Source organism: Falco biarmicus, chromosome 7 (assembly GCF_023638135.1).
Source record: "Falco biarmicus isolate bFalBia1 chromosome 7, bFalBia1.pri, whole genome shotgun sequence".
Taxonomy (NCBI): Eukaryota; Metazoa; Chordata; class Aves; order Falconiformes; family Falconidae; genus Falco; species Falco biarmicus.
Genome location: NC_079294.1, coordinates 70,120,751 through 70,144,139, shown reverse-complemented (window position 1 = coordinate 70,144,139; position 23,389 = coordinate 70,120,751). Strand labels below are relative to the sequence as shown.

Sequence of the window (23,389 nt, the reverse complement as noted above, 5' to 3'; positions counted from 1 at the left end):
GTATCTGTCTGAGTGTGCTGCTGCCTGATCGCTGTCTTTCTGATTATTCACATGATGCGTATTCAAAGGACAGGATCATGTGGTGTGATCTGTGTGACTGATGGCAACGGAGCGATTACAGCTGAGGCTGAGCGCAGGACACCTTGCCTCTGTGGGAGCGGGCTTTGTCATAGGATGAAAAACTATTCCCCAGATTTGTCATATAAATCCAAACAAGGCAAGTTTGGGAAAACATAGCCTTCTTACAGATGTTCCGTGAACAAAGGAGCTAAAGTCATGTAATGAACTGTTCCCCCAGCATTACGCACGGTGTGAGCGGGCAGGGGTGCTGGGCAGGATGCAGCCGGGAGCCGTGGCTGAGGTTGTGCTCGTCGCTGTTGCCAAGGGCTGGTCCGTGCTGGGCAAACCCATGTTTGCAGGACTCGTGACCCAAGCAAGGTGCATACATTAAACATGCTCATCCACCGCTGGTGGTTGGGGCTGTGGGTTTTATAAACATCTACAAATGTTTTTCCAAAAGGCTGAGATCCCCCATAGCCAAGAGCTGCCTTTTGCACGTCATCGCGAGTGCAAAGCACGTGGCCCTGCACAGCCCCGGAGGTTGTGAACAGTGGCAAGGAACATCGGGGTATCACGTGCTCAGCAGTAAATACCTGTCTGTCCCGAGCCCCAGCACAGTGTCAAACACCTTCCTGAGGTTTTCCATATTCGGAGTTCAGTTTAGCATCAATGTGTCAGGAATTTGAGCTCCAGCTTCCACAGTGCACAGCTAGGGGTGTGAGCAGCAGCCCCCTCTGAGGCAGCGGGAATTGTGCCAGAGGAGCTGTTGGTTGTTGGGCTGTTGAGAATAAGTGGGTCTGTGCATCCAAACCCTTGAGTTGTAGTAAAACAGGTATTGGAATATTTTGGTTGCTAAAGATCACGAGTCAGTACTGGTTAGTTTGTGATAAAGCAAAATAGCTGACAGCATTTTTACTTGTAAAACAAAAAATGTGAAAAAAGAAAATGGTATTGAAAAGTTTAAAAGGACATTTTTCAATATAGTTTTGTTTTTTTATGTATGGACCACCTCTGATTAAGAGATCTCTTGGCTTAAGATGTTTGGCTCTTCCCGTCAGCTTAATTAGCCTTGATTCGCTCAATTGGGTCTTTGCCATGACAGCTGGCCTGTTGGATTGTCCTGTTGGATTTTTAAAAACTTCAATATTTTTTCCCTGGACTTGTGTACTTTTAGCCAGGCTTTCCGCAATGAGCTGAACGTGGCAGTAACTCAGCCTTCATACCAGCAGTGCAGAATTTATGTGCAATCTGATTTTTTTGAACTTAAATCACAATTTGTAAACCTAAACCTGAAATACTCAGAAATTTGCAGATTATCCTACTGATTCTTGTCTTTTAAACGTGATGCGTCTGTCACCTTTCACACATTCTCACCCAACAGATTCATGAAGTCTGCTAAAGAAGCAGAAAGGACAGAGACCTTCCCCCAGCCCAGCCCTGCTGGCTCAGCAGCCTCAGATACACTTTCTCAGCTGCGCACACACTTTTTGCAGATTTATTGCAAATAAGAAGGCGCAGTCATTATGGCAATGGTCATACTCATATATAAAGTCTGGCCAAGGTATGAATGTCTGGTACACCCAGGGTTAGGACTTTGGTGTAATGCTTGTTTCTTTATTAATTACTGTATAGAGGGATGCCAAGGCTGTATTTCCAAGCTGTTTGGGGGCGAGGGGGCTGCTGATGGTGCCAGTACCACGCAGGCATTGCTGATACCACGTAGGCATCGCCTGTGCCACGCAGGCTTGCCTGCATGCCTGTCTGCCAGCATCGCTGGATGATGTGCCAGAGAGGGGAAAATTTGATTTGATTTTATGGTTTTTTTTACAAATGTTTCTGCTCAAGACTTAGGGTGGGATTCACATGGGGTGAAGCCCCCCTGCTGCAGGAGGTCCCCTGCCTGCTCATGGGCGTGGGGCTTCAAAGCCCATCCAACATGGCTGATGCTTAGCCCCAGTGCCTGTGCATGAGCAACCTTACAGTCCGTCCTGAAGCAGAGGAGAGAAATTGCAACCTCTGGGATTTTTTCTTATTTTCAGCAAGCAAATGAGCTGCCTGACCACCCATCTCCTCCTCTGCATCCCAGGTCCTGTCTTCCCAGAGCAGATGGTATGTAGGTCAGGGAAGTTAAAAGCTGCCATTGCTGGCTGTGGATTTTTAGACTCATCCATCCAGAGCAGGAAAATTCTCCTCCCTTGCCCTTTATGTCAGCTGCAATAACCATCAGCTTCATGAACAGGCGGCCGCATACCTATCTGCTATGGGTGGATGGAGGGCAGGCGGGTCCCCGGCACGGCGGGGAGCATCCCCATTACAGAGGGATGGCGAGGGGCATCTGCCGTGGGGTGGAAAGGCCCCTGTGATGGCACAACAAAACCACTTTGTACAGGAAAGGGCGATGGTCACCGCTTCTTCACAGGTGGCATTGCTGGGGGTGTTTCTGCCTTCATCCCCCTGCTCTTGCACAGGCCCCTTCAGCAGACCCAGGCACCGGCAGTGAGCACCGTGGCTCTGCAGGACAAGCGCCTGGCCACATCGGTTGTGGCATCCAGAGCAGTCTGGCAAGTTGCTCAGGCTAAAAAACGCCCTGCCTCAAATTCTGAAAAATGCTGGAATACGTTGGTTTTTTGTTTTCGAAATAACACATTGTTTTAAAGCCTATTTGAATTTCTTTATCTGCTGACTTAAGAGAAAGTAAGAAGCAAAGTAAAACCTTTCAGGAGCTTAGCTGGACCAGCAGCAGCACATTGGCTTGTGGCAGGCCTGGCTCTGCTTCACCCTTCTCTGCCTTTACTCTGATAAACTGGAAAATTTGCTGTTTCATCCCCGGAGCCGTGGTGTCGGTGCCACCCAAGGCTCCTGTGGCACCAGCCCTTTGCTCCCTCTGGCCCCTGAGCCAGCAGCTGGGCACTGGTGGGGTCTGCATGGGCAGAGGGGGATGGCACAGGCCATCCGGGCGTTGGGGAACCGAAGCCCTGGCGCATGGGGAGCGGGAGGTCTGGGCAGCGCTCCCCAGGGAGCAGTGGGGACACGGCGGGGATGCCGGTGCTGCTGCTGGCGTGCTGTGCCGGGAGCCCTGTGGGGAGCCCAGCTCCCTGTGGCTGCGGAGCCCCTGGGGAGCTCACCAGCTTCCCTTAAACATCGCTGCAGAAGCAGCACGTGGCATCTTGTTGTGGCTGTGGGACATGGGGATCTGTGTCCCAGCGAGACCCCAGTGTGGGAACCCCCCAAAGCACTACGGCAAACGCGCTCTCTGTAATCATCTTGTTGGCTTTTATTGAGGATGTGGAGGATGGAGGAGCGAGCATCGCAGCCGCGGTGGGTAGGAATGGGCATCAGAGGGACACAGGCAGGGAAGTGGGCAGAGTCCTGCATCTTGGGCTGTGCAGGGTCCTGCATCTTGGGATTGCCGGGGACCCACATCCTGCAGCGCACAGGGACCCGTGTCCTGGGTGGCAGGAACCACGTCGGGGGGTGCGCACACAGGAGGTTTTGCTGCTGCGGCACTGGGAGTGGCAGGGGGCAGAGCTGTCACTGCGCTAATGGTGCCAGCCCAGGGACAGCAGACATGCGGGAGGACATTTCTGGGGAGATAGTCCCTGCACATTAATCACTCGGGTAGTCTCCTTCATTAATTCGAAGTCATTTGTTGAGGTTCTGGAAGCAGAAATAGCTCCTGAGCAGCATTCTGCTATTGTACTCTGAGCAAAAATAGCCAAGCTGGCGCTGGGGATCTTTAGCAGGAAAAGTGACAGAGGGAGCGGAGTTTGGGGAGTGGGCTTGGGGGGCTGGGGCTGTGGTGGGTGCTGGGCCAGGTCCCTCCCGGCTGGGCCACCCTTGAGCAGAGCCCTGGGGACACACTGGCTGGGGCACCCCAAGAGCAACCGCTGGCAATGGGCTTTGAGCTGCTGGCTGCTGTGGGGATCCCGGAGACCCCTGCCCATGCTGGCATTGCCTGGCCCTGTCCTGCCTGCACCTCTCAAGCTGCGAGTGCCTGATGCTGTGCACAACAGTACTGGGTGTCCAGGTATGGGACTTTGCTGAACTACCTGCTGGAGCTGAAGTTCTCCGTGCCTTGGGCTGCCTCCCATCGAATTACTGTGAAATGTTGGGGTTACGTGCTTCTGAGGCTGAGGCTGAAGCAAAAGACATTGTTTGCCTCCACTGAGGAACATTTGCATAACCCTGGGAGCCTGGGCAGCTCGGGGTCTGCGGGATGAATTCAGCTCCTGGTGCTGCTGGGGGTGCACCACCTTCCCCCTGTGAAAAGCTGGAGCAAATAGATTGCATCTGCTGTTTGCCAGGAAGCAGAGTGAGAGGTGGTTTAAGAGGGGTCAGTGCCTCCGTGGCTGTGAGTTCGTGTGGTCTTCAAATGAGCAAAAGATGGGTGTGAGAAGCAGCAAATGGAAGCTGCTGGGTACTTGGTGCCCTGCGCTGGGCAGGGGTGGCCCAGCAGCTGGAACTGCCCCAGAGAAGCTGGGCATGGGTGATGCTGGAGGCAGGGGCCAATCCTGCCGCCCCCTGCTCTGGTCCTGTCTGTGGGTCTGTCCCATGGCTCGGCCATGCCCCCAAGCCACAGCCCCCACCACAGTGAGCAGCGCTGGAAACGCTCCCGGGCTGTCAGGTTGGATGTGTCACTGTGATAACAGAGAAGGATCGTAATTTAGGCGGAGATAAAAGGTGGTGGGAGTTTTATTATTCAAATATAAAACAACTTCCTCCTTTTAAGCACGCTGCACTTCCTGGGTATTGTATGGGGATAAATTGGATTGACACGGGGAGCTGCCGTGTGTGTGCTCACAGGAACCAGCTTTTACTTGCGCGTGGAGCAGCGGTTGGGACCAAACTGTCCCGGCCATGGCCCCGCAGCAGCTGCCAGAGCTGCCTCTGGCCACGGTGGGAACATTTCAGCCCCACATCATCCAGCTCCGCTGCTGACACCATTGAAACTGTCATTTGCAAAACCTTGCTGGGTTTAAGTTAGATGAGCCAGGAGCCATCTGGCAGAGCAATTTGGGTGCTGCTGTTGGAGGTGCCTCCGTGGGCAAAGCAGGAGAGGCGGCGTGGGCAGGATGGGTGCCTGTCCCGCGTCCCTGCCCTGCTCCCTGCCACCCTGATTTTAAAATGTGACAAGTCCTGAAGCTGTATGAGGTGCTGCTTTCCTGGAGGGCCCTGGTGAGGGTCAGGCATGGTGCCTGTGGGTGCAGGGCTCTGAACAGGTCTGTTCGCCCATGGGAGCACACACGGGTGCTGCATCATCCCCAAGGCACCCGCAACGCCTGGGAAGGGTGGTCCAGGGCTCGCTGTCCCACCCCCAGGGACTGGTTTGGGGGAGCCACGGAGGCATCGCCCCATGTTCCAGGTCCATGGGGACTCAGCTGAGCACTGGCTGGTGGCAGCGGTGGACTGTGGCATGCTGAATGTACAGTTTGTCCCCGCAACACCGGGTGCTCACGGGGGCACTGGGACTGAGAAGGGGCTTTCCCACCCCTCAAGTCCCTGTGGCCAGGACACTGGGGCTGGCGGGGCGAGTGCTTGGCAGTGCCCTGGCACGGCTGGTGATATTCCTGAGTCGGTGTTTTAAGGGGGAGGATTTCCAGACTTGCCAATCTGATGAGCTCTTTTTAATGCTGTTTGCAGGGGAAGGGATGTAAGAGAGATGGGCATAAAGCAGAGGTGCGTAACTACCACAGTTTTAGAGACCAAAAATTTCTGGTGAATTTTCTATCGGAGATATCTTGCTGCCAGTAAAAGCCTTCGGAGGTGGGAGGGAGAAGGGGGGTGAGAAGCGAAGGACTGTGGAGCTGCTGCAGCTCCAGATGTGTTGCACAGACAGAGACAAGCAGCAGCCCAGCTGCCAGGAGCTCTCGCCAGCCTGGCTATGGTGGGTCAGGGAAGTGGGGGAGATGGATGATGGCATGTTTTACCATGGAGATGACTCCACAAGGAGAAAAGTTGTCTGTAGGATCAGCAATAAAAAGATATTCCGGGTAAAGGATCCTGGGCAGAGATAAAAGGGATGCAATAGACGCATCTTGAACAGGGTCACAGCAACAAGCAGTTGCCCCCCAAAAGGCAATAGAGCTATTTCTAAAGGAGGGCTCTGGCATGGCCCCAGGGCAGTGTAGGGTCCCCGCCACACCCCAACCCCCCACCCTCCTCCTCTGCAGGACCCCAGTGGGCTGGGTGAGCTCAGAGGGTGTTCCTCAGGCTGTCACCCGATGAGAGACGAGCCTTAGGTGGGCATGGTACTAGGTCAGGGAGCTGGGTCTCCATCCGTCTGTGCTGCCTGCATTGCCATCACCTGGGAACGGTGACTGGCTTCATCTCAGCTCCCTGCATCCCAGTTTCACTGAAAGCATCCTGCATCCATCTCCTTAACACCCCTGGGCTTGATTAGGGATGGGCAGGGGAGAAGAGATAAAGATGCCTGGGGAGGACGAGGACAGGGGAGAGCTGGGAGGGGTAGGGATGGGAGATGTAGCCCTATTTTGGGGCAGCATGGTGAGCAGTACCCCTGCTGTTCAACACAGAGGCAGTGATGGTGCTGGGCCACCCGGCTGTGCTGGATGAGTGCTAGCCTTGCCCCTGTGCAACACCCCACTGCCCATTCCTGCCTGCAGACCGGCATAGGGGCAGGTTCCCATGGGAGCTCCTGCCTGTGTTGTGGTGCCTGTCTGCATTTTCATGGCATGCCAGGGTCTGTGGTTGCAGCCGCCTCCTGCCTGCCATTCCGGGGAGCAGGGGTGCATGCCAGGGAGCAAGCGGCGGGTTGGGTTTGGTTGTTATTTTTTTTGCCAAGATACCTGTTAATTCAGATCCCTCATTAAACCTAACAGAGGAGCAGATAATGTCAGGATGAGCTTTTTCTAGTGGGTTTCATTTTAGCCCAGTTATTCTGGGCAGTATCCGGCATTGCAGCGTGGTACCTGTTTCCTAGGAGACTGCAGGAAAGCACAGGAGCAGCACAAACTCCAGCCGACGCGGGCTGCCACCGCACACAATTAGCACAAATACTGTAAATGTCAAGGGAGGCTAAATATAGCCCTGCGCTGAGCCCTGGTACACCGTTGCCCATTAGAGCCTCCTGGCTCGAGCGATGCGAGCACGTGGGACCGGGGCTCTGCTCAGCATCAAGCCCCAGGCAGCAGCAGGGCTTCATTTCGCTGCCTGAGGATGCTCACTGCCTGCACAGGCAGGGATGCAGGCAGCATCCAGCTAAACACCCTTGCTCCTTTCCCGGGGTTAGGATTGTCCCCGAGGTGATTGCTGCAGGATCAGGCCAGCAGCCCCCTCGGCTTTGCTGGTTTGAGGTTTAGCTGAAGCTGGGTGTTTGCCCAGCGGGATTTCCCCTCGGAGCATTTCTCTGCCCTGCCCTCGCCCATGGCACAGCTGCGCTGCCTCAATGGCAAGGGGCAGCTCTTCCCTGAGTGCTGAGGGCAGCACATCTCAGCTGTGCTCCTGGTGTTTGAAAATGTGGTTTTTTTAAAAAAATTAAGCAACTTGTGGTGGATCATAAAGCGCTTTTCTAATGGCCCTGTCAAGTAAGGGGTAACCTTGCCCTGTGTTTGCTCCCACAGCATTATTTTACTGTTAATTTCAACCATGAGAACCAGAAGACCCTGGAGCTGAGGACTGAGGATGCCAAGGACTGTGACGAGTGGGTGGCAGCCATCGCTCACGCCAGGTACCACCCTCCGCCAGCACAGCCCGGGGGTGAGGGGTGTCGAAGGGGCAGCTGTGCCCAAGGGCAGCTGCAGGGAGCTGCAGGCAGGGAGCTGTTGAGCTGGGCACGGCCGGCGGGCAGAGCAAAGCGCTTTTAGTCACCAGCTCTGTGTTGGGGACCCTTGTGCTGAGAAGCAGGCTGCATTTGGATGTCCCTGCTTGCCCATCTGCATCCCCATCCCCGTCCCCACCCCTATCCCCATCCCCATCCCCATCCCACGTGGGGTGGCCACCCCAGCAGGCTGGCACTGCCTGTCCCAGCCTGGTGGCAGAGGGATGCCCGATTCACCGACAGGTTCAAAGACTGTTGGGAGGGGTTTTGTCTGGAATAGCAAAAACAGTCAGAGAGAGATTTTTCCAAGCTTGTGTTTCTGTGGCTTGGGAATGCTGGCACATCCCACCTGCCCAGGGGAGCCAGCATGGCACAGCCACGTGTCTGGTGAAGGAGGGTGCCAGGCTGGCAGCGAGGAGTGGGAGGCGGTGAGTGTTGTATGCAGGAGATCAGAGAAATATCTGCTGCAGCACCTTAACGAGAGCAGGTGCTCATAAGAGCTTGTGTCACAAACGTCCTTGTTGTTAAACTTTTGGGACCTGGTAGGTGAGAGGGGCTTGGCCATGGGTGTTTTGTGGGTGGTTTTTTGTCTCCTACCGTTTCCTTAAAATTTGCATTGTCTTTTCTGTTTGCACCCTCGCGGGGAACCCGATTCCTCTCCAAATCAGTCAGTTCTGAGTAGCAGCATCCCAAACTGCAAGAACTGCCTCCTGGTTCACTCACCCTGTGGGTACCCTAAGCCAGAGGGGCAAGGGCAGCATGTAGGACCCAAGAAGGTGAACAACCCCCCCAGCAAACCACAGCGTGCAGACACTTCATTTTATGTGCACATCCTGGGGGGAACGTATGGCAGTGGGACCACAGGAGGAGGGATAGTCATGGCCTTGTCTGCCTGCAGCTACAGGAACCTGGCGACGGAGCACGAGGCGCTGATGCAGAAGTACCTCCATCTCCTGCAGATTGTGGAAACGGAGAAGACCGTTGCCAAGCAACTCCGCCAGCAGATCGAGGACGGGGAGATCGAGATTGAGCGCCTGAAGGCCGAGGTGAAGAGCCCGGCATCGCCCCATGGATGCACTGCCACTCACTGGGGTGACCCACGGGCTGCGGGCGGCATCACCGCGCTGGCAGGAACTGGGGGATGTCGCGGCTGCTGTATTTATACTTGTTTTCATGACACCAGGCTGGCCCTTCCCTTGCAGAGAGGGGTGAGGGCATCGCCTCTGTTGGAGGTTTCTCTTGCAGGAGCTGTGCAGCGGGCGGCTGTGGCTATGCCGCCCTGATATCTGGGTAGGGGTGGACACTCCTTATCTCACCAAATTGCCGTCCTTATTTTCAGCCTCGATACTTTGATTAGACGCCCTCAGCGTGCTGCATGCTTGGTGGTAACATCTGCCAGGTGGTGCAAAGTGAAAGGAGCCGCTGAAAAAGGGAAGGAGCCTGTGCCAGGTGCAAGCTGCATAACCTGAGCACAGCAGGGAATTTACATGCACGGTGCTATAAACAAAAGGGACGCTGCAGTAAGAAGTTCAGTGGGAGTGGCCCCTAAAACCTGCTGCCCGTAGCTTGTCCCAGAAGCTCTCACAGCAGTTTGCTGCTCAGTAGTTTGCAGCATTGGGCTGTCGGAAGGGTGACACGACGCGGGTTGCGGCAGACAAAGCAACAAAATGCAAAAATGACTCAGCAGGCGGTGCCGAGGGAAGCTGGCATCTCTGAGGCACCCAGGAGGCAGATGCTTGGAGGTGTGGGTATGCCCTGCGCTGCCTGGCCCCCCCATTGCAGGGCTGCAGCCAGCCCGAGGTACCCTCTCACCGCCTGGGCGGTGGTGCTGCTGGTGCAGGCGAGTGGGGGGCACCCCAGGGCCAGTGCTGGCCCCGTCCTCGTGCCTGGCAGGGAGAGTCAGGCAGCGGCTTCATGGTGGAGGCAGCTGGGAGCATGTCCTACTGCCTGCTGGGCTGAGACGTTGACCCTGAATCAGTCAAAATCTCAACATTGCCACGGAGGAAGCAGCTGGAGAGGCAGTGAGGGTGAGAGCGGTACGGCACATCCTTATGGTGGCCTTTTCCTGAAATGTGGAATTTTCGAGTTAAAAAGCGCAGGTTAGTTGTCCCTGACCATGAGTCAGGGCATGCTGAAGGCTGCTTTTTGTCTTGGAGGAGGGGACAGCTGTTTTGGCACTGCTGGATTTGTGCTCTCCAACAGAACAGGATCAGCCTCAAACAGCCTCAGCTGCAGCCCGCGGCCCCGGCTGGGTGGGGGGTTTCCCCTGGGACCCTGGTCTGGCGCTGGCTGGGAGCTCCCCCGGCCCGGTCCAGCCTCCAGGTCAGGGAAAGCTCTGCTCCCCTGGGAGTGCGGCCAGCGTAAGGGGCAGGGGAGGTGAGCGGTGGCAGCGGGGCCATGAGCACCTGATGAGCCTTCGGTCAGGGGCGGTGGGAGATGTGGTGTGAACCCCAAAATTAGCGGAGGGGTCGGGATCAGAGGTGGTGGACAGAGCTGCAGCCCGTCCCCCGTGACCAGGTACATTTGATTTTACCTTGCAGTGGTTTGTTGGGTTTTTTTTACTCTTCCACAGGCTTTGAAGCAGAGATCAAATGATCAGCTTCTACTTTAATGTGCAAATTTGGCTCACTCAATTTAAAAAAAAACAGAAACCAAAATAAAACCATGGCACCGGCAAACGCACTTCATGGGTCCTGGCTGAGATGTGCCCAGAGCCGGTGCAGGGAATGGCTTCGGTGCTGTCAAACACTTAAATGCAGAGGGTGTGCAGGGGATGTTTGCTGACTTGAGGCTCCATAGGAAAGCACGGGGAGAGGAAAAAATTATTTTCTAAAATCTAACCCCATGCAATGACATGGGGTGAAACCAGTAGAGCTGTGAGTGAGCTGCATTGGTGCCTGTGAGGCTGCGGCCACTTGCTCCAGCGTGTTCCTGCTCCTGCTGAGGCTGGCGGTGCTGGGGGGGCTCTGTAGGAGAGTGGGGGTGCTGGGGGGCTGCCACAGCACCAGGGAGCCTCTCCGGCTTGCACCAGTGGGGTCAGCTGGATCGGGCTCATCCGCAGCCCTACACCAGGTGCCAGCCCCATGTTCTGCCTCCCGGCAGTGAGAAGTTTTGGGGAGATGCCTCCATGCCGAATGCTGGGGGGGTCAGGTCTCTGGGAGAGCTCGGCGCTGGGAGGTGGCTGTTGAGCTTTGTGACCGCACCGACCCACAGCATTTTTAGCTTCTTAGGGCATGAAAACACACAGCTCCTCATCACAGTTTGGATTTTGTGGCAGTCATCCCCCCTTCCCGAGCTGTGACCATGTGACAGAAGTAGCTTCTGCCCCATCCGCCTCCCCAGCAGCTCTCTGCTCATCCTTTGCTTTCCCTTCTAACAGCCCAGACACCAAAAAACCCAACATGCACTTGCCATGTACCGCAGTTACTGCTGCTGGCACTTCCCAGCATCACTGGGAAGCAGAGTCTCCAACTGAAAAAGATCTCAACCCAAACCTTCCTTTTTTCCTCTCTCTCCAAAATGTGACCTTTTTTCCCCCAAGAAAGTCCTCTTTGAAAGTTTTCTTACTTGGGTTATTTTCTATAAAATCAAGATTCAAATCACATTTTTACCAATTTTCATTTTCTGGATGGTGCATTTTCTGTTTTCCTTTCCTGTAGCTTTTTAAAGGGTTGTGGCCGTGGGGGCAGGGACACGGCAGTGAGGAGAGGAGTGAGAAAAAGTACAGGCGAGAAACAGTAAAAATTCAAATGCTTGGAAGCTAACGTGATTCTATCCAATCTGTGTTGGAAAGCTGGGACTGGGTGAGAGTTTGTCCTCGTCTGCAAGTTTTAGGGTGCAAATGACTTGAGATTTTTCTTCCGTTTTCTCTCCAACTTGTTTTTTAATGACTCGCCTGCGAGGCTTTCTTGGGAAAGAGGCATGCAGTTTGCATTGGGTACCCAGTGGGATTTCCAGGTCCCTGTCTCTGTGGTGTGTTCAGTGAGTGCGGGGGATGCCAGGGAGGTGGCAGCGCCCTGACAGCTCTGCAGCATCTCTTTATCTGCTTCATCTACCCATCTCACACTAAGAACCAGCACCTGTGTGTCAGTAGTTAAGCTGGATGGATGTGCCATTCCTCGGCACTGCGCGGCAGCAGGGTGCCCTTGGCTCCCGGGAGATGCCAGGCTGTGCTGGGGTGGCCGCTCACGCCCTGCCTGTGCCCACAGATTGCCTCCCTGCTCAAGGACCATGAGCGCATCCAGGCTGGCCAGACCAGTGCGCCCAGTGACGACGACAGTGACATCAAGAAAATCAAGAAGGTGGGTGGCGGCGGGTGAGCGGTGTAGGGTCTGGTGCTCATGGTGGGGTCCCGGTGCTCGTGGCGGCATGACAGACACACTCTGTGTGGGGCTGGTAGAGCAGCTGGCCTGGGTGAGCTAGCTGAGGAGGTGCCTCTGCTAATGGGTTTTTCTTAGGAGGGAAATGTGTTTTGCAAACCTGGAGACCCTTCTGCTCGTTGTGTTTGCTCCGTGGGGCACTCCCCGCTCTCTCCGGGGGAGTGGGGCATCCCTGCCCATGCTGGCTTGCGCACAAACAGCGCCTCTTACATCTGGCTCCTCCCACAGCTGTGGTTATGCCTTTTATTTTTGCAAAGAAAAAGCCACTGCCCCAACAGCTTTCCTGCAGGGAGCAGCAGACCCCATGAAGAAATCGGCTCCAAATACAGCGCTCTTGGGGAGAAGAAGCCACGCTTATCAGGAGATGCAGCTTGCTGTGCACCACACTCCCACAGGCGAGCCCAGCACCACATGGTGCCACGGAGGGGACCAGCACTGCCACTGCTCAGGAGCAGGTCCTGCCCTTACCCGATCCCTGGGAAAGCCTCTGCTAGCCCTGGGCACCTGCTGCCCTGTGCAGGGGACACGGGGTTGAACCCTGTGGATCCCTGTTTCTTGTAGGAGTCTTCCATGTGTCTCTCTCTAAAAGGGAAAAGAGGACACTGTCTGCAGTTAGAAAGTGCATTTAGATGAGTTCTCGTTTGTTTCCCAGCCGGAAGGATTCAGAGCAGCATCAGTAGCAGGCACCATCGTGCACATCTCCGCAGAGCCAGGGAAACCTCACCACAGCACCACGGTCCCTGCACCATGCCAAGCGCAGGGCACCTGCCCGGCTCCTCAGCCTGGCCCCTAACGTGGCCGCTGCTCCCTCGCAGGTGCAGAGCTTCCTGCGGGGCTGGCTGTGCCGGAGGAAGTGGAAGACCATCATCCAGGACTACATCAGGTCCCCCCATGCTGACAGCATGCGCAAGAGGAACCAGGTTGTCTTCAGCATGCTGGAGGCAGAGGCCGAGTACGTCCAGCAGCTCCACATCCTCGTCAACAACTTCCTGCGGCCGCTGCGGATGGCGGCCAGCTCCAAGAAGCCTCCCATCACGCATGACGATGTCAGCAGCATATTCCTCAACAGGTGAGTGCCATCCTGGGCTCCAAGAGCTCTGCGGCACCCCGGCACAGCCAGCAGCCTCTGGACAGCCTGCTGCCCTACCCCAGGAATGGGTGCTGGGAGACTCCCCAGGAGCCTGCAGCCTGGCCCCCAAAGCCATGGATGGAGCTCACCATCCCCACGGGACACCTGCACAAGCAGCCCAGTGAGTGCTTGGCACTGACATGAGGACGTGCCGCAGGGGATGATGCTCCAGGGCTTTGGTAGCAGGTTGGGGCTGCCAGGAGCCCGTCTGTGTGAGGTCCTGGCTCTGGCGGTGGGGAGGGCAGTGTCCTTTGGCAGTCATAGCAGCCCAAAGGTAACGAAGGACGAGTAAAGCGGGGAGGATGCAGCTTTCACGGGAGATGGTGTGGAGGGGCAGCCGCAGCCGCTCCTGCAGATGTGACACGAGATGGAAGCCGCTGCAGTGTGCCAAGAGTGGCTGTCCCCAGGGGCTGGCTGGGATGGGGGGTGGCACTCACTGACTCCAGCCAAGCCATGGTGATGCCAAGTGTGTCATCAGTATGTGCCAGGTTTAATGGCAGCTGCAATGGCTCTGTCCCACGGTTGTCCCACAGCAGCAAGTCTTACCTGCCAGCCCTGGAGGTGCTGGCCACCTGTCCCTTGCGGCGGGGAGCATCTCCAGGAGCAGTGCTCTTGGCTCCTGGCATTGGCTCCTGCCCCTCTCCACAGCCCTTGCTGCTGCTGCTGCTGGGAGCTCCCTGGGCTGCATGGGGTGCCAGCCTGCTCTGGCAGCAGGGAGGGACCCAAACTGCAGAACCCAAATTCCAGTTTTCCCCACATCTGGGCTTGTGTGAAGACAATGCCTTGTCTGGGACAGGCACAGACAGAGCCAGCGTCGGACAGCGGGTGCTGGGTGCAGGGGAGGCTATGGTGCTTTCGCCCCCATTACCAGCACCACTCTGCTGGGCTGGGGCAGGGGGTGGCTTGTTCCCCTGCAGGAAGGGGGGGTCTGGGCTCCCCTGCATTTCTGGGTTGACTTCTGAGGGGAGCTTCAAGCTACTCAGTTCCTCCCTCTCCTCCTCTGTCCTTGTCCATCACTCCCCATGCACCTCCAGGGACCCCTTCTGCACCCCACCTTGTGCAGCCACCTCCCCAGCCAGCCCGAGGGCTCCCCTGCTCCCCTCTAGGCTGGTGATTTTGTTTAATTAGTCATTATTTGCCACTTGTTCATCTGCCTTTTCACTCCTTGTTTTATCTTTCAGTGAAACAATCATGTTTTTGCACCAAATCTTTTACCAAGGCCTGAAGGCAAGGATATCCAGCTGGCCGACGCTGGTGCTGGGTAAGTGTGTGCTGCCTCCTCGCCGTGTTCCCTTCCCACGCGCTGGCAGCGCCGAGCCTGCTCTCCTCCTCCTCCTCCTCCTCATGCAACTCAACAGGCGTTTTGCTAACTGGCAGCAGCGGTGAAATGCATCGCATGGCACATTGTTCCGTGTTTGTATCGGTCACAGGGGCAAGGACTGGAGCAAAAAACCCCAGAGAAACCAAGTTGCTGTGTTCCTGGTTCTGCTGGGTGGTGGAAGGGGTGGGCTGGACCGTGCACAGGTGATGCTGAAGAGCATTGCTGTGTCAAATTAGACCTTCAGCTAGCACTGCAGGGTTTCTTTAAAACCCAAACTGGGCAGACCTTGGGCTTGCACAAGCAGCAGGAGATCCCAGAGGGTGCCACAGGTGGGATCTGGGAGTGAGGAGTGTTGGGAGCCGGGGGGCTGGATCCCAGGGGGTGGGCTGGACCAGCACACCCACCTCTCCACCGCCTCTCTGCTCACAGCCGACTTGTTTGACATCCTGCTGCCCATGCTGAACATCTACCAGGAGTTTGTGAGGAACCACCAGTACAGCCTGCAGATCCTGGCGCACTGCAAGCAGAACCGGGACTTCGACAAGCTGCTGAAGCATTATGAGGCCAAGCCTGACTGCGAGGAGAGGACCCTGGAGACCTTCTTGACCTACCCCATGTTCCAGGTGACGGCTGGCACCGGGATCGGCCCCAGGAATGCCACCACAACAACCCCTCCATCCTGCCCACCCCCTGGCACTGCACTGTGGCTGATGCCCTGCTCCGGTCTGTTGTGCCACAGATCCCCAGGTACATCCTCACGCTGCACGAGCTGCTGGCTCACACCCCCCATGAGCACGTGGAGAGGAACAGCCTGGATTACGCCAAGTCCAAGCTGGAAGAGCTGTCCAGGTCAGACCCACCACTGCCTGCCCCTGCCCATCCCTGCCCATCCTGGCAGCCAGGGGTGCAGGGCTGGGGCCAGCACCACGGTGGGTCGGGCCGGTGGAGGGGTTTCTTGGGCAGGCTGCCAGCACGGTGGGCTGCCCTTCTGGTGGGCAGGGAGCAGGGCTGGGGCAGGCAGACCCTCACCCGCAGGGTTTGGTGAGGGTGCAGTGCCAATGGGACTGGTCTGGTCTGGGTGTTCGTACGGCATCTGCAGGGTAAAGCTGGTGGAGATGGTCATGGAGGGGTTGTGCTGTCCCACTGGGGTGGGACGCAGGAGAAGCTCAGTCCTCAGTTTGCTCAGAGCCCATCAGCCATCCCTGACCAGGATGAAACCCCTTGCGAGCTGTTGGCAGTTTTGAAAGCTGAGATGTTCTGGTGCCACCTCCTGCCCTCCTGTGCCACCCCACCCCCGGGGCCGGTGGGGTGGGAGCCTGGCTGCTGCTAGCCAGGGGCTGCCTTTTCCAGGGCTCCTTAATGATGAAAGACCAATTTTGGAGCGCCGGGATGGCTCTGAAGGTCCAGCTCTGTCCTCTGTCTGGCATGGCTGTGCCGGTGGCTGCTGGTGGGGTTGCCCTGCGGTAAGGGGCTGAGTGCCTCCAAGGCAGCTGCAGTGACCACTTGGGAATTGGCCACGATTCCCTGTTCCCAACCCCCTCCCTCCACAGGCCACGGACCAAAGCATTCTGTGTGTCCGGTGCCAGCGTGTCTGGTGCCAAACCCACCAGCACTCCTTGGTCCCAGGGTGATCCATCAAGAGGTTCCATCCCTTTTCCCACTCCTCAAGAAGCAGGGATGTTGCAGGGGGCTAGTGATGGGGGGGATCTGTCAGCCCTACATCAGAATTTTGCAATTTCTGATGCAAGAAGCACTCACGTTTCAATATTTAGAAATCTGGAGGTACAGCCCAGGCTGATGTGTGGGTTACCTCCTGAGCTCCGGGGTCTGTCTGGGTAGATACAGGTGACTGCCATAATCCTCTTGATATTCCTTCAGTTTTGGTGTTACCTGGTGCAGCCCCTCCCGTGTGTCCAAAGGGATCTGATGGGAAAAATGCAGATCTCATCTGAGCTCTGATTTTCTCTTTTCCCTCTTTCAGGATAATGCATGATGAAGTGAGCGAGACTGAAAATATTCGAAAAAATCTGGCGATAGAGAGGATGATTATTGAAGGGTGTGAAATTCTGCTGGACACCAGCCAGACTTTCGTAAGACAAGGTACTGCGTTTGTGTTTATGTCCCTCCCCTCCGCAGTTATAGCAAAGCCCTGCAGCCCCCGTCCCCCCATCCCGCATCCCTCTGTGAGTGGTATAATTTTAAAATACAGCTGGTTTCTGAATTGTCTCTGCCCCAAAGCACCTCACTTCCAGACAGTTTTGGTGCTGCATTTTATTGCGTCACGGAGCAGTGTGCGCGTTTTGGCTGTTACCGATTTCCTAGCACCAGGGAGGTAGGGGGATGCATCCTGACCTCCTGGGCATGCTCCGTCCGGAGGAGCATCCATGCGGTGTGGGTGCAGGGGCGGGTTGGGGGCCATGGCTGGTGCCCACCCTGTCTCTGAGCCCCCATAACCTGCACAGCTGGTGGCTCACAGGGCTGGTCCCAGCCCTGACGCCTGGGGACATGCCCCTGCTCCGCTCTGGGCGCATGGCAATGCCCCACTCCTGGGGACCGTGCCCTGCAAAGGTGCCCCCGATGCCGCTGCCAGGGATGGGTCTCTCCCCTCCGTAGGGTCCCTCATCCAGGTGCCGATGTCGGAGAAAGGGAAGATCACGCGGGGGCGGCTGGGCTCCCTCTCACTGAGGAAGGAGGGCGAGCGGCAATGCTTCCTCTTCTCCAAGCACTTGATCATCTGCACCAGGGGCTCTGGAGGCAAGCTGCATCTGACCAAGGTGCGGAGTGGGGGGGGGAACTCAGCAGCCCCCAGTGAGGGCTCCGGCAGCTGCTGGGGAGCTGTCGTGGCTCCCTGGGGTGCCAGGGCCACAGGCTTGTGCATGGGGAGGGGGCAGAGGCCGGCACTGCTGCAGTTCGAGCTGGCCAGGCTGTCTTGGTGGCACAATGGGTCCTGGGACCACCATGCCCTTCCCTGGGTGCAGCATCCCGGGGGTGCCGGGCTGGGACCGGGCAGGCAGGCAGATTTATTTTGTGTGGTTCAGATGCCTTATCAGTGATGTGTGGAGCTGAGTCACGAGCAAAGATGAGAAATCACAAGTTCTCAATAAAAGAAGTTATCCTGATTTGTAGCAGAAACCTCGACAATCTATTCAGTGAGAAACTTAAATTATAGAGTAGGTTTGTACATAACGCTCACAGTCTCCTCTGGTCCGCTCCCAAGACTCACGCTTTTGTTGGTGGAAGTTTTGCAGTTAATTGAGCAAGAATCTTACAGAAATTGCTTATTACTGGTATTAAATTATCAGTTTGAAAAATTACAGTCCCTGGCAAAGAGTTCGTAATTACAACAACAGGCTTTTGGAAAATTTAATTTAAAACTCATATTAAATAATTTATAAACAAATTAGTTGATCGGTTATACAAGGCAAACCGCAACATCCCAGCAGTCAGTAACTGATTTTTTTCCCAGTGAAAGCAGATGCTGTGCTGGCCACAGGCTGTGCGCGCCCTCAGCAGCATCGCCCCGGCCCTGGGGCAGTGGGCTGCGATGCAGCGTGGGGGTCTGGGGCAGGGCAGCCCCCAGAGACCCAGGGGGATCCTGCCACTGAGCCCTGACTCCCGTCCCTGCAGAACGGCGTCATCTCCCTCATCGACTGCACGCTGGTAGAGGAGCAGGAGAGCACCGATGAGGATGGTAGGTACCCCCGCCCCACCAGTGGCCCCGAGCTGGCAGGGTCCCCTCATGGCGTGCCCAGGGCCCTGCTGAGCCCCCACCCATAGGTGCAGGGTAGGGGTGTTGGCTTGTGCATCTGCTGGTGGGTGCTGAGCAGACCCACATCTCAAAAAACAGTTGCAGCTACTCCAGGACCCTCTTTGCTGGGGCTGCCAGCACCACCAGCATGGCAAACCATCTCCCGCTGCGCACCACAGACTGTGTTGGGTTTTGCAGCGTGGTCACCCCATTGCAGGGGGGGGGGAACATGCACCCAGGGGTGTCGGGGAGGTGCTGGGGGTGCAGGTCCCACGCTGGGGGCTGCACTTGATGCCAGACCCTTGGCACGACGTTGCAGCCAGCCCTGGGCAGTTGCTGTGTTTCGTGGCTGGGGACCAGCGGCAGCAAGGGCAGCACTGCCGGTGTCCCCTGTACAGGTCTGGTGCCCTCCTGGGCCGGACTGCCATCCATCCATGCAGCATAAAACCAGCCACGGCAGAGCTGCAGCAAATTCAGATGTTGAATAGATTCAAAGAAGTCATGATCTACTGGCTCAATTTAATTAAGTAAATTATTTACTGTGAACCAAACAGATGCACATTTATGCAAATATGACCTTCCTGAGGCAGGCAGCGAGTGTCACAGCTCAGTGCTTGCAAGTGGAAAAAGGCAGAGATGCTGGACGTCCTCAGCCGTGCCCACTTAACTGCAGGCTTGTGAAAAAGAACAGGCTCCTTTCTCTTGTCCTAATTATGAATTCATTAACACGTGCTGGGGAGCCGGGCTCTCCCCTGGCATGCAGCGGTGGGGCCGCAGTGGCGAGGCCATGCTGCGCTCCTGCTGTGCAGACTTTATTTTGCGAATGGTGAGTCTTTGCCCAGCAAACCTGTCCCATCCTCACTGCAGACAACCCACAAAATGCAACAAGCTCCATAAAACCATAACAAAACCTATGGTGGGGGAGAGGGGGTGGGGAAATCTTTTCACAATCACTGTGTGTGCTTTTCCTATTCCAAAGCAAAAACATCAGGGCAGGACATCGATCATCTTGACTTCAAAATCGTGGTGGAGCCAAAAGATTCCTCATCTTTCACGGTTATCCTCGTGGCCTCATCCAGGCAGGAGAAGGCTGCGTGGACCAGTGACATCAGCCAGGTAGGATGAACCTGGCTGGGAGGAGGTGTCGGGGCGCCAAGTCCCTGAGGATGGGCAGCCACCACAGGATTCCTGCTGCAGCAGTGGCTTTGGGCACCCAGAATTAATGCTTGACATTTGCTGCGTGGCTGCAGTTCTGCTGCCTGCCCTTGGGCTGTGGCTGTGCCGGTAGCACCCGGCTGGGTTTGCACCCTGGGTGCGTTCTGGTGCCAGCGGGGTGCTCGGGACCTGCTGCAGGCTGAGGTCTTGCTGCATCAGGCTGCTGTGACCAGCCCGGGTGCACCCCCAAGCCTTGGGCACCCAGGGAGAGCGGTTTCATGCAGAGGGTGACTTGGAGCTGGGGTGCACCAAGAGCCCAGCCATTGCTGAAAGCTTTCTGGTGTCTGGTAGCTCAAAGAGGAGGAGGTGGAGGAGGAAGGTGACGCAGCTGCAGCAGGTGGGAGCAGAGTTACCTATCAGTGCTCTGCCTGCACGTGTTGATACATGGTTTGGATTTCTGCTCTGACTCAGACACGTGGTACAATTTACACCTGCTCTTCATTTGCTTTATGCAAATGACTTTGAAGATATTTTTTCCCAGGTAGGAGGAAGAGAAAAGTTATTGATTAAATAGGGATTGCCTCCTGGCCACCTCTGTTGTACCATGCCCTTGTCTGCATACCCTTGCTGAGCATCGGTCCTTGACGAGGGCTGTGGGGGGAGCTGGGGCCTGGCCCCACGCAGGGAGGTGGTGGCTCAGCCAGCAACACCTGGTCCCACTGTGCGGGGCTGGGGTCAGTTCTGCCTGCATGGGGGTCTCCAGCCCACGCTCCTGCCCAGAATAGCCCTGGGTGGTGAGCTGGCAGGGAAGGGACCAGTGCTGCTCTGGTGCTCGCAAGGTCTCCCTCTGAGAGCATCCAGCAGTGCAGGCAGGGAGGGGAGTTCAATTACAGCAGTAAAGGATGAGAGCAGGTTTCTGGCATCTCTCGCAATACCTTTGTGTCTGCCAGCGCACCCTGAGCCTGGGCCAGGTCTGTAGCAGCAGAGCTGGGGAGCAGCTCTGCGTGATGCTTTCCCCAGAACAGGGATGCAGGACTGTGATGGTGAAGCTCCTGTTTTCAGGCAAAAGTCTTGCCCTTCCCAGCTGTGCCCTCCCAGCTCGGTCCTCCATCAGGCGCGGTAGATGCAGTTAGCCAGGATGTCTGGTCAGGATAAGACCAGGCTTGGGCTCTCTTATGGTACGTCCAAGCCAGGTGGGCAGCAGGGCCGGCATCGCCGCCGCTGCCTTCTCCCACTTCCCACCCGTGTCTCTTCCCAGTGTGTGGACAACATCCGCTGCAACGGCCTCATGATGAATGCCTTCGAGGAGAACTCCAAGGTCACCGTCCCCCAGATGATCAAGTGAGTGCTCTGCCCGGGCTCTGCCCCGCTCCACGGCACAGCTCCTACGGCAGCCAAGCGCTGCCGAGATCCCTGGGAGCCCAGCAGCTTGCCCATGCACTCAGGCACTCGGGTTCGCTGTTGTCGGCGTGGTAGTTAGGAGCGGTAATTAGCTGGGAGAGGAGAGTTGTGTGGGACTGTGCTTGGGGAGGTGGGAAGGTTGAAGGGAAAATAAAAATAGTAAAAGCTGGGGGGGAGCAGGGAGGTGGAAGCACCAGAAGAGAGGGGCACAGGGGGCTGCTGTCCCCATGGGTGCTGGAGTGCAAGAGCTGCCCAAGGAGGCGCATGTGTGGCACAAGGGGGACCAGGCAGAGCCGGTGGGAGGGGGCAGTGTGGAGGGTGTCCCCCCTACATCAACTGCCCACACTGCTGCGGGCCTGCTGTCAGGCACGGGCAAGAGTCTTGGTTTGTGAGTGTGCCCCAGTGACAGGCTTTCCACATTTTTTGCACAAACCTCTGCAGTGTTTGCAGCCATTCTGGGGTGCAGGCTTCCATGCTTCCCCCATATCCCTGCCTGCGGTTTATGTAGGGGCACCCTGTACGAAGGAGGCTCCTTTGCTGCCGAGGACCTGTACTGCTTCCCGTGGTCTCTTGGTTTCGTTCCAGGCTGGAACCACAGATATCTTGTTTCTCTGCAGGTCTGATGCCAGCTTGTATTGTGATGATGTTGACATTAGGTTCAGTAAAACGATGAATTCCTGCAAGGTCCTGCAGATCCGCTATGCAAGCGTGGAACGGCTCCTGGAGAGGCTGACAGACCTGCGGTTCCTGAGCATTGACTTTCTGAACACGTTCCTGCATTCGTACCGTGTCTTCACCACTGCCCTGGTCGTCCTCGACAAGCTCATCACGATCTACAAGAAGCCGATCAGTGCCATCCCCGCACGGTGAGGCCACATGTGGCATCGCTGCAGTGCCTGTGCCGATGGCCTGTCCTGAAGGACTGGCAGGGTTTATGGGGGGGGACGGGACTGCGGCACTGCTCCTCCAGCCCCTCTTCTGTCCTGTCAGTCCTCTGCCACCCCAGATGTGCCTGGCCCTGGTGCCAGCCCAGGGCTGTTTCCCCTGCTCCCCCTGAGTTGTGAGACCAGCAGATCAGGGGAGCAGATAAACCCGAGCTCGGTGGGTGTCCCCACCGCCGGGAGGGCTGGGCAGTGTGAGCAGGGCAGCAGGGGCTCGCGCTGGCTCTGCTGGGCCTGGGGGGATGCTCTGGACACCCAGCGCTGCCAGAGCTGCTGGTGTGGGGTCTCCACTGTGACTCAGGCAGAGTAGGTGTGAGTTCAACCTTTCCCTGTCTCTCCACCAAGGTCCCTGGAGCTCCTGTTTGCAAACAGCCAGAACAACAAGCTGCTGTACGGCGAGCCTCCCAAGTCCCCCAGAGCCAACCGCAAGTTCTCCTCACCTCCTCCTCTCTCCATCACCAAGTCCTCATCCCCCAGCCGGCGGAGGAAGCTCTCCCTCAACATCCCCATCATCACAGGAGGGAAGGCGCTGGACCTGGCTGCTCTGAGCTGCTCCTCCAACGGCTATGCAAGCATGTACTCCTCCATGGCTCCCTTCAGTAAGACCACCCTGGACATAAACAAACTGTATGTGTCCAGTAACTATCCCAATAAAATCCCTGACGAAGGAGAAGCAGCTTCAGAAAAACAAGAGGAGTCGCTGCCGAGCAAGCAAAGTAAGTTGCTGTGGATTTGCAGATGGGTGGGCTCCAGCCCTGGCAGCCAGCAGGGGGGGGCTGGGTTTGGTGGGTGCTATGTAGGAGGTACAGGGACATGGGCAGGGGCTCGGGCACACTGTGCCCAGGGGCTTTGTGGCAGCAGGTGGCCCAAGTGGGTGCTGGTGACGGGGTGTGTGTGCAGGGAGCCCCTGCCCCACGAGCAGGCACGCAGCAGTCCCCTGCGCACTGGGGAGACCAGTGGCAGTGGTGGCAGCGGTGGTGGTGGTGGTGGTGCTCCTGGTGATGCAGTGACTGGTGTGATGTGGCAACCAGGAGCCTCAGCAACAGGGTACTGCGGGGAGGCAGTCAGAACCGGGTGAGTAAAACATCGCAAAGGCCACAGGTCATTGCTCCGTTGAGCATCCCTGTGCTGACGTCTATGGTCACGGCTCTGAGCACAGCACAGCAGTGGAGGACAGCAGTTTCCCTGTCTTTAACAAAAGCAGGAACAGGCTGCAGCATCCCTGTTCGCACCTCAACATCATCCTGTCCCTGGCTGCGGGTTGTGTAAGCACCTTCTGCACCTGGGTGCCCAAGCAGGGGCTCCAAGAGGGGGGAAGCTGCTCTGTGGGGCAGTTGTAGACCAGGGGAGGGGACAGCCCAGCTGGAGGTCAGGGGACAGGCTGCCCCAGCTCCTCCCGCAGCCCTTCGCTGGTGGTTTCCCAGTGCCTGCACCCTGCGAGGGAGGTACTGCATCCTGCTCTGTCACTGTGCATGGGA

At 56.8% G+C, this 23,389-nt stretch overlaps 1 protein-coding gene across 3 annotated transcripts in view; it reads left to right on the top strand.

The window, feature by feature from the left end:
• The window catches only part of RASGRF1 (Ras protein specific guanine nucleotide releasing factor 1), a 41,885-nt gene that overhangs the window by 5,669 nt on the left and 12,827 nt on the right, over nt 1–23,389 (top strand). For 2 of the 3 annotated variants that reach the window (XM_056347444.1, XM_056347443.1), the window contains exons 2-15: nt 7,641–7,747; nt 8,736–8,883; nt 12,046–12,138; nt 13,032–13,285; nt 14,527–14,606; nt 15,096–15,289; nt 15,406–15,515; nt 16,648–16,766; nt 17,280–17,440; nt 18,294–18,357; nt 19,394–19,530; nt 20,828–20,910; nt 21,588–21,836; nt 22,257–22,627. In XM_056347444.1, coding sequence (XP_056203419.1) covers nt 7,641–7,747; nt 8,736–8,883; nt 12,046–12,138; nt 13,032–13,285; nt 14,527–14,606; nt 15,096–15,289; nt 15,406–15,515; nt 16,648–16,766; nt 17,280–17,440; nt 18,294–18,357; nt 19,394–19,530; nt 20,828–20,910; nt 21,588–21,836; nt 22,257–22,627 — 2,170 coding nt within the window. The remainder of the gene's footprint in view (nt 1–7,640; nt 7,748–8,735; nt 8,884–12,045; nt 12,139–13,031; nt 13,286–14,526; nt 14,607–15,095; nt 15,290–15,405; nt 15,516–16,647; nt 16,767–17,279; nt 17,441–18,293; nt 18,358–19,393; nt 19,531–20,827; nt 20,911–21,587; nt 21,837–22,256; nt 22,628–23,389) is intronic. The other variant, XM_056347445.1, reaches the window with a different exon arrangement.